This window comes from Lathyrus oleraceus, chromosome 5 (assembly GCF_024323335.1).
Source record: "Lathyrus oleraceus cultivar Zhongwan6 chromosome 5, CAAS_Psat_ZW6_1.0, whole genome shotgun sequence".
Classification (NCBI taxonomy): domain Eukaryota; kingdom Viridiplantae; phylum Streptophyta; class Magnoliopsida; order Fabales; family Fabaceae; genus Lathyrus; species Lathyrus oleraceus.
In genome coordinates, this window is record NC_066583.1 from 65,924,502 (window position 1) to 65,937,532 (window position 13,031).

Genomic DNA, 13,031 nt, shown 5'->3' on the forward strand with positions numbered 1-13,031 from the left:
TCTGATGGCAAATGGTACAATATGACTTGTCTCACTCATTTCATGTTGCTTAAATTCGTATGAACGGTGTTAATTGAATGAAGTTGGTGAGAACAGAAAATATGTAATAAATGTCATAACACAATTCTACTGCAATTCCCTGCAACTTACTGCTTTCTGGCTGTGGCCAGTTTTTTTCAAATAAACGCACAACTTTTATTGTGTTTCAGCTGAAACCAAGGAGTGGTCCTCATTTCCAACTTGAAAAAATAAATCATTTCAACAACGAAATTGCATCAAATTGGTAATAAATATTGGTACACAATCTATGTTGCACTTCATCCCAAATTAAGAAATTTGTTTCCTCATTATTCACTATTAACTTTGGTTTTCATCATCTTCACATACACATTCGAGTCATCGTCGAGTCATCCAAAAACCTCATTTAAACCAAAATTCTATATGAACTGTCCCAATACATAAATTGTTAGTATTTAATACAATTTGAAACTTAATACTTTGAGATAAACACACTCTCAAAACTAAAGTCTTTATTAACCGACTAATCTCTAGGATTATCATATATCAGAGATGATTCTATTAAGATCATATGATTATAAAATAAAAATGACATCTATTTTTTTTTTTAGAGCAAATGCTTGAATGTGCGATCCTTTTGCAAGAAATACAAATTCGGTAAGGCCCTTCACTAAGAAAAAAAAATCACCAACTTTGTTCATTTCTTCAATATCTTTTGATCAATCCCGAACTACGAATTGTACTCTTGCTTTTTGCCGACTTCTCTTCCATGCATGAATTTGAAATTTTCGAACCAATTCGGTACAATGCCATTGTACACGCACATGTTTTATAGCAAAGTTTGTATCATCTCCAAAAATATCTCACTTTTCATTCATTTATGTACCGAACCATCTTTCAATTCAAGATATTCCTCGACGAATAAATGAATGAATGAACGAATGAATGTCTTTGAATCACTCAAAGACAAAACACCAATGATTATTATGATCAATCCCTTCTCTTTTTTGTCTCTCACTTGGCCAAAATTACCAAACTTTTGTATCTCAAAATTGAGAGAGCAATTAAAAATTGCTCTATATATAATGTTTTTATGATCCATGTTTTGCCTCAGCTTTTAAACATTGTTCAATGTCATTAGCTATTCTTTTTGCATCCATTGATGCACCTAATAGTCCTCTTTTTGTAAAACCTATTGCATAGAGTCCATTTTTACCTTTCCATCCATTGGGAAATGGCTTCATAGGGAATCCATCTTTCATAGAAAACATATCCTCTTCCTGCACATATGAATCACATAATTAATATATTAAATCATTTCAATATAGCATGTTAAACTCTCATCACTATTATAAATAATAAAAAATATTTTTAAATTTTTAATAAATAACTGGTGTATTATATATCAGATATATAAATTAGTAACAAATTTAAAAATAATTTTTTAACAAAAATTTTAACCAAAAAAAATATTTGAAAAGAATAGAGTAATTAATGTTAATTATATAAATCTGAGTTACATGCAATTACAACAACCAAACATTCATTCATAATCCAACGCACAGTATCTTTATATCATTCACTTTCAATCAAACGTAATGATCAATTCTACGAGTAAATTGTTTCTTCGATTACAATCATATAATCTAAACTTTAAAATGAATATCCTACCTTGAGCCAATAGGGTACATTGCTTTTGTAACCAGTTGCCAATATGATGCCATCAAAATTCTCTGATCTTCCATCTACAAATTCCACTGTATGACGTTTTAACTTCTTTATGCTTGGCCTTACCTACATATCAATCCATTTTTAGTTTTTTATTTAATATCAAAATCAAATTTGAGTTTGACAACCAACCATCTAATGAAAAATATTAATTAAGTAATTAATCCTACTAAGCATGATTCAAATAATGATTAGCCAATATATTTTGTTGATTAGCTTTTCAATTAAAATATCAAACTTAACCAATTGTGCTTTCTTTCATGATTTGATTTAAATCACATAATGATGAAAAATCTTGGCAAGTAAAATAAAAGAGGTGGGAATAAATTAAGAAGCCATTTCATTAATTTAATTATATAAAAAAAGGAGAGAAAAGAAGAGGAAATGTATGTTGGACTTGTTCAAAAGCAAAAAGGTACCACCATCAGTTTTTTAATTCTAACACCATAGATAAAATATTTTATTAAATAATTTTAAAAAGTACAAAAGAATTCCCCAACATTACTATTACTATAGCCACCATAACTCAAAAAATAAAGTTGCATTCAAGAACTAAACACACATTACATCTAATCAAATTTTCAATCTTAGTACCATTAGTTGAAAATTTTATCTAAATAATCTATTTTTTAAAATAAATACTCAAAATAACTTACTTTTCTATCTATTTTTCAAACTAAACCACTTTCTAACAAAAGAAATTCTCAAAACAAAAGAGGCCCTAATCCAATTGACACCAGTGTATATTACATAAGAGGAGACGCCAATTAAATTGGCGATAGTGTACAAATATATAGGAGAGATAATACATTCTTCCTCCTATGTGTTTGTACACTGTCGTCAATTGGATTGATGTCTCCTCGTATGTATTGTACACAGATGTCAATCGGATTGACACCTTCTTTGATTTTAGAATTATTTTTATTTAAAAATAGGTTAGTTTGAAAAATAGATGAAAAACTGAGTTATTTTGAATATTTATTTTTAAAAAGGATTATTTAGATAAAATTTTCGCATTAGTCTATAACCATTATATATTACATTTTTTTCCCATATTCATTAAATAAGAGATGTATTTAGACTTTTATATAGACTAAATGCATAAAAAAAACCTAGATACACATATTTCAAAAATTTCTATTTTAACTAATAGAAGTTGATGTTATTTATTTAGACATCATCATCAAAGTTTGAATGCATACTATTCCGTCTTCTTACAAAAGAATCCGATACAAAAATATAAAGAGGAGATATGTTTGAATTTCACTACAAAAAATAAGATGTAAAATTATTATTTTTTTAAAAAGGTGAACATTAAACAAAGTTATAGTACAACAATAATTTTTCTAATAGTTTCACTAAATTCGCAATCAATCCAAACATATCATTAGGCTCGACCATGAAACATTTCACGGCCGAATCTCAATGAATATCTCTAAAAGAGTACTACTAAAAAAAAAGTGGAAGTACCTTAATGTGTCCAGCTTTAATCTTGGCAAGGGTACCCACATCTAGGACAGGAGTTTTTCCCGTGAGGTTTTTGAGTTGAAGGGGACCCAAAGTAGGACGATCCAAACCAAGTTGAGAAGTGTCACCAAGCAAAAGCCATGACACTAACAGCAAGAAACGATCGACAAGTCTCAATGGAAACCACTTTAGTAACCACATGGACAACCCAAAAGTTGATTTTCCTAGCATCTCTCGTGGTAGAACGTGTACCTTCATTTACCAAAATTAACCATAGTAAATTATCATATCAAGTGGGGGCAAAAAGGTACATGGCCTTTGGGTGCCTAATGTTGTTGCAGGCTTAGGCCATGCTCTATGTGGGGAAAAACACACAGAAAAATCATGGAGATGTGGTGGGAAAAAGAAGGTTTTGAAAAAAAGTTAAGAGAAAAATGAAAAGAAATATTTATCAATATTATGCCCATGTTGCGCATGCTTGAGATTCCTAGAAAGTGTAACCAAGAACAAGTCATGAAATATTTTGTGCTTTGTAATGAATTATATATATGCTTTTAAGGAGTACTATCTATTTTGGAACTTGAAACCTATGGGTGCATGCATAGCAAGAATGAAACAAAGTTTCTTTCGAGATCTTGATTTCAAATCCCAGTAATTTTGACAATTTACATGTTAAGTCGGTTCATACAAAGTTTTTCTTTAAGTTCGATTTAGACTCCAATGACGACAATAAATTTGATATTTAGATTTTTGTCAATTCTAATGACATATATCAAATTTTCAAAAATAAAATAATTTTTTATAAGTTCGAAATTTCATTTTCTCTTGCTTGATGACAAAATGAGCTTTAAATATATTCATAGTATTTTTTATGAAAAGTAAAAGAAAAAAACAATTAAAAAGAAAGTAAAAAATCAAAAAGTGAGAGTATGATACTTAAACTTTTTTCCTCATCAAATTAAACCAAAAACTCCAAATAAAGAGAGACATAAACTTTAAAAAAAAACTTGTTTTTTCTTGAAAAACTATTTTCATAACACATAAAATAATACTAATAATTAGTTTTAAAAATGAATTTTTTTTTACTTACTGAATCTCTAACGACCAGAGAAGGAGTAGCATCATGGTTACAAAGATCCAAACAAACTTCCATACCAGAATTTCCACACCCAACAACCAAAACTCTCTTCCCTCTAAACTCTTCACCACTTTTATACAAACTTGTATGTCTTATAACTCCTTCAAATTCATCTGCACCTTCAATATCAGGCACAACAGCCTCGGCATTCTCTCCGGTCGCGACGATCAACCACCGACAAACATACTCCGTCGTAACATCGCCTTTAAAACTACTTTGACACTTCAACTTCCAGCAACCGATTTTACTATCGAATTCGGCATTTTTCACTGTCTCATTGAATTTCGGACGAATATGGAACGTTTCCGCGTAATTCTCCAGGTACTTAATGAACTGTTGCTTTGAAGGGTATGTTGGGAAATTCGATGGAAATTCCATGAAGGGTAGTTCGCAGAATTGTTTTGGCAGGTGGAGACGTAACCGATCGTAGGTTTTGAGTTGCCATAATGAAGCTATGCAGTTGGATCTTTCGAGAATTATGGATGGAATGTTTTTTTGTTTGAGACATGCCGCTGCTGCTAAACCTGATGGTCCTGCTCCTACAATCACAGGTCCGTTAACAAACACGCGACGATGAGGATCGGTCGAGGACGGGGACGATGGCGATTTATGGTTGTTCATTTTTTTCATGAATAGAGGATCATGAGCTTGTTTTCCTTCTAATTCTCTTATGCAATAGTCCATGAAGAAGATTGAAATATATTTTTGAGAGAGATGAAAGAGAGAAATATGAAGTTTGTTTTGAAGGGTTTTATTTGATTAGGTTGAGAGTTTGGTGGTGTTATAGTTTTGTTAGGAGAGAAAATAGGGTTAGGTTTAAGAAGGAAAATGGTTGAAAATGGAGAGTGGGTTTGAAGAGGGTATTATCCACTTGTTTAAAAATGAATGTGATATGAATTGAGTGTGTTTCTTGTGGAGGAGGGTTAAGCGGAAGGATGGGCAACTACTGCGGGGCTAAATCAGCATTCATAGCAGAGAGAGACTGACTGAGAAGGATGGTCATATATATATATATATATATATATATATATATATATATATATATATATATATATATATATATATATATATATATATATATAAAGAATATGCATTGACATAAAATGAGGTGTATCCCGTCAAATAACACATTTGATTTTAAAATAGAGGTAAGATATGGATCAACGTTATAATTCTATTAAATAATAATATAAAAATAATTTACATTATAATGTACTAGTTTTAAAGTAATATAAACATAAAAACAATGTTTTATCTGTGATTAGTCCGATTAACTTATTGAGTCATTGGTTAAATTGATAAAATATTACATGTCTGTTGATTCAATATATAAAAAGTATTAAAAAAAGATATTGATATAATATTGTGATTATAAGATTTTTAAGAATTTTTTATAAAAACTAAACAAAATTTCAATATTGTATTTAAGAATTAAACTCAACAACCTAAAAAAATTTAATGGTTAAATTCATATAAAATAAAGATAAATTTTTATGTGTGGTGTTTTGATAGTTAGCTTTCGCGATTTTCGGCATGGTGGAAACGATTTTTGACGTGATGGAAACGATTTCGACGAAGTCTAAATTTAGAAGTTGTGATTCCAACTGTGATGGTTTAAATTTTTAATTTTCGGATTAGAGACCAAATCTGAAGAAAAATAAATCAGATATAGATCTAGGGTTCGATTGATTAGAGCAAATGGGATGGGTCGAGGCCAGCCAAAAAAGGTGGATGCAAAACCACCAATGATAGAATGATAGTAAGGACTTTCGGACTTTCACACCATCGTCTAATACCCAATTGGAAGTGTTAAGAAAACAATTGAGTGAAAAAAAATTATTTTCTAATATACTATAACACAAAATTATTACCCTATAATCTTCATTTCATATCAAAAACCATCTTAAATACAAGTTTTAATATTAAATAAAACTAAAATAATGAGTTATAAATCTTTAATAAAATTATCAAAATCAAGTGACAAATGTTAAATGCAAAACATGAATATAATATTAAAATTGAAGAAAGAAAAGAATAATATAAATGAAAATTGTAAATTCAAAAACAATATTAAAATTAAATAATAAGAATTACTCCTATAATAAAATAATAGATTGATTATGAAAGTGAAATTTTTGAGGTAAATTAATGAATGAGAAGGAGATTTTTAAGAATATGAAAGATTCATATTTTGAGGGTGAAATACTCTTTCAATTTTAAACTTTTGTTCCCTTCTTATAAAATAGGTTAGTAAAGAAAAGTGTAATTCATTGACTCAAATAAGTTCATCGATTCATTGGTTTAACCGTTGAATCGATCCGAGTTTTTCAGATTAATTACATATTCGATTCTTTAACTTTTACAATCCTTCGTACGTTTCGGTTTACGATTTGACCGATTCTACTAACCGAATCGGTTTGAGTTTTGAAACACTACATAAATAATAAAGCTGATAACTATTTGATTTATATTTCATCTAATCTGATTTGAATTACATTGATGGATGATATATAAGTAGTTTTCATAGTATTTTATGTGTGTTTTATTTTGTATTTACAATAATTAGTCTTAAATTAATTATTTTTTATTAAATATAAATTTAAAAAAATTGATTTATATTTATTTAATAATGAATTGGACAAAAAATTTAAAAATAAAAATCTATTTAAAATGATAATCTTTAAGTTAATAGACAACATTGATCATATTCAAAGCACTAAAAACAAAACCAAAAGATACACTTTTTATTTTGTCTTTTGTGAGTCTTTGGATTAGTCTCCCCTAATAGCACTAAAATTAATTTATTTTGACTAAATACATTGAATTTCTTTTCTAAATGTATTTAATTTTTTAATAAAAATAAAATATAAATTAAAAAAGAAAAAACAAAAGGAACAAAAGTCAAAGAATCTAATGCATAGACACGTAGCAAAAATAATAATTATAAATATTTAAATTATATCTTATAAATTAGAGAATACCTAATTTTTATTAATTTTATTTATAAAAAATAAGTGGGGTTATTATATAATATATGTGAGATTAATTTGAGCTGAATATGCTAAATACACAAAGAAAGCATATAGTTTTGTGGGCTAATTAAAGTTAAAGATTTTACCTATTTAAAAACTCACATGGAAACGTCACTGTATTCGTCAATATTGTTTGGGGAGATTGAGATGATGATTAGGAGTATCTTATAGAAAATAACCATTCATTTTAATCATGTTTAATTGGTTAATTAATCCAATAAGATGTGAATTACAGTTAAAAAGAGTTGTTTTAAACAGACAATGATCTTGAACATAGATGGTGGTAATCATTTTATTGGGCAATGTGAAAATGACCCAACTTTGGCCAGATAATTTATGAATGTATCTAAGTTAGATTGTTTATTTATTGCAAGTAAGTTAGTGGTATATTTAAAAAAGAACTCTCCATTCAAAAAAGGGGGGAAAAAGAATTCATTTCTAAGCAAAGTCAAATACTATGCAATCAAAGATTAAAAACAGAATCAAATGTCACTCAACAGATTTAAATGGCAATACAAACATATTCAAAAGTCATTTCCAAATAAAGTAAAAAAAAAAGTCCCTAACATCTTTTCAATGGGTTATATTGATGATATTCTCCAATAAAATTAATATGAATAAAGATAGATTATTTGAATCCACTTTTATATGACTATTTGATAATCACATTTTAATTCTACGATTGATCTAGAACTACAACATATTAGAAAAATAGGCTAAGATTAATGTCTTGATTCGAAGCTCTTTTTCTGACGCAATTTTCTAATGTCTTAGAATGTTTTTGAAAGTCTTAATGCGCATTAATTTTTTAGGCAAAGATATGGAATATTGAAATCTTCAAGTCTCCTTTATATAGGTAGAGAAAATATCCGTTAATGGGTAGAATTGAAATACTGAAAATGCAGTTGTCTCTTTCATAATGGTTTGCATACAAGCGACAAAATGGTACAATAGTACAGTCCTTAGTCCATAAAATTAAAGTAATGGAGGAATGTGTGATCTTGTATTGTGTACTATTTTTCTGACGCAAAATCTTTTGATCTTATCTTCTCATCTTCAAAGCCTTCTGATGAAATGATGTTGAAGCATTCTTAGAAGGATCAAGAGACAAGTTGACAAAATCTTCAAAACCTTGGTCTTCAGAGTCTTTACACAGTTTCTCATAACCTTGTCTTCAGAGTCTTCAGGTCTTGTTCTTTAGAGTCTTCAGAACTTGAGCGCAGAATCTTGAAGGCAGACAAACCTTCAGAGGCTCTAACAATCAGAGTTACAGTTAGAAGCTTTAGCACGAACGTTCATCAGAACCGTTGTCTAAGAGCTTTCTAGAACTTGACAGTATCTTGTAAAACACTTGTATCAACTTAGAGTCAGAGAGTGTTGATTCCAGGATTTGATGACGTCACACGTCATTGCTTCAGAGTTAGAACCTGTTAGCAAAAGCTACACACTAGACAACAAAACGATTAGTGCACAAAATTGTTCTTTAAGAAATAATGCATTGTTATCATCAAAATTAAAGGCCAGATGCAGAACCAAATCTTGTTCTAACATATAAAAACCAAGTTGAAGTTTAGAATTAAAGGCCTTTGTTCAAACAATGAGGCTGAATATGAGGCTCTGATAACGGGACTTCATATTTTATTGGACTTGAGGGAAAAAGATGTTGAAATAAAAGGTAACTCAGAGTTGGTAGTAAGACAATTGAAAAAAGAATATAATTGCATCAAAGAGAATTTGATGATGTACTTCGATATAGACAACTCCTTACTGAAAAGTTTTGACTACGTTGCTATAGATCATATACCACGATTGGAGAATCAAGAGGCAAATGCGTTAGCCTAGATTGCTTCAGGTTATAAAATCCCCAAAGAAAGATTAGAGTAATTGGTCGAAATAAAAGATAAGTTAATCTCAGTCGACGACTCTTCAGAGATATTCTCAATGTCAAAACTTTGGTGGGGGGTAGGGGTGTGGGTGGGGGGGGGGGGGGGGGGGGGGGGGGCAAACGAAGTTGAGATAACACCAACTTAGAAAATTCTAAGTTTTTTGAAAAAATTTATGTCGTCGAAGTTTTGGCCATTGACCTAATGTCAGACAATGATTGCTGAAAACCCATTGTCGAATATTTGGGAAATCCAGCAGGAGCGACAAATCGAAAGATCAAGTACAAAGCCTTGAGCTATGTGATTATGGGAAACAATTTGTTCAAGAAAACCCCTGAAGGAATTATTCTTAAGTGCCTTGGATAAAGAGAATAGTACTAGCAATTTATGAGGTGCATAGGGGGTCATGTGGCTCTCATCAAGCATGCCAGAAGATGAAATGGTTGTTGTTTTGACTTGGGGTTTACTGGACAACTATGTTGAAGGATTGCATAGATTTTGCCAAAGGCTGTCAAGAATGCCAAAGGCAATTAGGTATCCAGCACGTGGCTACAGATGAGTTGCAGTCAATAATCAATCTTTTAGAGGATGGGATTTAGACATAATAGACGAAATTAGGACCTCGTTGTTGAAAGGACATAAATATATTCTGGTGGGGATAAATTATTTCACTAAGTGGATAAAATTCATCCATTTTCCTAATGTCGGCCAAGAAGCAGTAATTAGTTTCATCCAAAATCATATTATATACAAATTTGAAGTACCTGAGACTATTACCACTGATAAGGGCTCAGTATATACAGGTCGAAAGATGGTATAGTTTGCCTCATAAATAGGGTTTATGTTATTACTTCAACACCTTATTATGCCCAAGCTAATGGCCAAGTCGAAGCAGCCAACAAAATTATAATTGGGTTAAATTAAAAAGCACGTAGGTCAAAAGCCAAAAAAATGGCATAAAACTTTAGACCAAGTGTTTTGGGCATGTTGAAACTCCCCTAAGGAGTCGACTAATTCTACACCATTTCGACTAACGTATGGTCACGATGCACTACTCCCTCGTGAGATACATTTGCAGTAAGTCAAAGTTAAAAGGCAATTTGAAATGCCAACTGAGTATTATTGGGGTATGATTCTGAATGAATTAGTTGATGTAGACAAAGAAAGATTGGTTACTCTAGATGTCTTGATACAACAAAAAGAAAGAGTGACTAAGGCTTATAATAAGAAAGTCAAAGAAAAAAATTTCATGTTAGGAGACTTAGTCTGGAAAGTCATTTTGTCCATGGACAAAAAATATCGAACCTTGGAAAAATGGCCACCAAATTGGGAGAGAGACCATTTAAAATCCTGCAGGCATTCACAAATAATGCATATGAGGTCGAAGAATTGACACCTGAAGGTCGAATCATGCGAACAAATGGTAAATATTTAAAAATATATCGACCTACATTGTAGGAAATACATATCAACAAAGAATAGAAATTGTACTTTAAAATAAAAAGGCTAAAGACATTAGCCTGAATATCGAGATGCCATAAGATCCGATGTCGCGCGCGGATCAAAAACGAGTATTTTTGACAAAACGTAGTTAGCGACAAATTGACTCGGATTATCGTTCTCACAAGGATTCTTGAATGAATTAACCAATGATAGTAACGATTAATGGGGCTTTGATTGGCTTAGGATTCAATTAAAAAAATAGATTAAAATAAGTGATTATTAAAATAAGTTGTAGCAACAATTTACTGATTCGGTCTTTGCCTATCATCGACTATCGTAATTCCAATCGCAGATTAACTATTCCTATTCGATTATAATATCAACTGATAAGCGCAATTCATAGTATAAGTTGTATGTTCCTATTATCCGAATTAAGCAAACGGGATTAAGTTTCATGAATTAAGCAAACATGAATTAAACGGACTAAATCAATATAGCATATGTAAATCAGATTAAGCAAACAAAATACATATATTAATATTGAAAGGAATAAAAAACCTGAATAAGAATTACTAAAATCTCAAGGTATCGGAACCCGAATACAGCAAATTGTTTGGATCGATTAACGGGATTAAGTGATGATCCTTATGTTATGCGGCTGCTAGGTATATGGAAAACAAGGAATTTGGTTTACAACCCAACTGGATCGAAAACATAACCCAAGCCCAAAACTAATGACCCAAAACTTAAATAAAACTAATGTTGCAACTTCAACGAATTTTCTGGCCCTGTTACAGGCCGAATCAGCTTCTTACTTCTTCGTGAAAGTCGTAGCTCTTTCTCTTAGCTTTCCAATGCATACTCACACGCCTCTATCTGATACTCCTAACTCCAGTTATGAATTTATTCGTGCAGACTGCAAATGCTGAAAAAAATAATGCGAAAAACAAATAAGTGCAAGAATAAAATAAATTATAAAAACATATTAAAACATAAAAATAAGCAAAGCAAACCGAAGAAATGCTTGAGTACAAACATGAAAGAACGTGCATCAAAATGCATTGATCAAATTCCCCCACACTTGAACTTTTGTACTCCGAGCAAAATAAAAAACAAAACAAAACACAGACACATCGACGGTTATTCATTCTAGGCTACAAGTCATCTTCGGTTAAGTTTGCTTCGATATGTACTAATCTTGCACACTAAGGACATTGTAAGAACACTAATCCACAGTTATGCAGACATAAACCTCCTGATTACACAAATCAACTCGAATCATGTTATTATATTAAAGTCTAACTTACTCATCCTTCTTTGGCTCTTTTTCATTCAGGCGCAATCACATTAAGCCCGTTATCTCCACACACTCATAGCAAGGCGATCGGTTAGTAACTCTGATCCTTTTCTGCACGGGGTTCTGGTACTTAAATGGCATACCCTTTGCTTACTCAATTGTAGTTGCGGGGGATCAGACCGTAATCCGCCCTACCAAGTTCAGCACCAGAAACCGCTGAACCAACTACAAAAGAGTCTTATTTCCAACTTTTTTTTGAAGGTTCCACAACCGTTGGGTTAAGTGACCGGGTGAGGGTCACCAAACTTAGAAGGTGCATTCCTTTATTTTTTTCTCTTTTTTTTTCTTTTTCGAAACACTCACTTATATTCATCGGTTTCCCTGCATAGAGTGTGTGTGAGATGGTGCTGACTACTGAAATAAACTACTCAAGAGCTGTTAGAGAATGAGAATTTAAGGCTATGTCATAATAAAAATTTAACTCAATTTCCATATGCAGGAGACTTACGGTGTTAAAACAATACCGATCTTGTGAATTTTTCCCAAGTCTCCGCAAACTCGACCTCAAATTATTCTATAGCCTAAAACTTTCAACAAAAATGCAATTTTTTTTAGAAAGAAAACAAAAACAAAACAAAACAAAGAACAAAAACAAAGAAAATAAAGTATTCCCTCCCCCACACTTAAAATATGCATTGTCCTCAATGAAAGAAACAAACATAAAATAAGAGAGAGGAAAGAACACACCCGAGTAGTCAAGGAGGATATGTGATCACATAAGCAGCCTTTCCCAAAGAGATATATTCTACATTTTCTTCTTCCAAAGTGGGGCTGTCATGGAATAGCTTTGGGTAATGTCCATTGAACTTGAAATTTTTATTAGTATCTTCACCTTTTATTCCAGGATCAAAGAATCTTCTAAAAGTAAAAGTGTCAAATGGACACGTGAAGGTGATCTGATCTGGAATGTCAGCCAATGTCCAACCAAATGCCTTTTTATGCTTCCTTAAAACCTGCAAAAGCTT

The 13,031-nt window shown here is 31.2% G+C and overlaps 1 protein-coding gene across 1 annotated transcript; it reads right to left on the minus strand.

The window, feature by feature from the left end:
* Positions 1 to 406: 406 nt before the first annotated feature.
* Positions 407 to 5,320, minus strand: LOC127086574 (indole-3-pyruvate monooxygenase YUCCA6). Its single transcript, XM_051027354.1, has 4 exons — positions 4,304 to 5,320; positions 3,217 to 3,465; positions 1,690 to 1,812; positions 407 to 1,298 (listed from the first exon to the last, which is right to left on the minus strand). The coding sequence occupies exons 1-4, from the start codon at positions 5,033 to 5,035 to the stop codon at positions 1,110 to 1,112; spliced, it is 1,293 nt and encodes a 430-aa protein (XP_050883311.1). The 5' UTR covers positions 5,036 to 5,320; the 3' UTR covers positions 407 to 1,109.
* Positions 5,321 to 13,031: the final 7,711 nt, after the last annotated feature.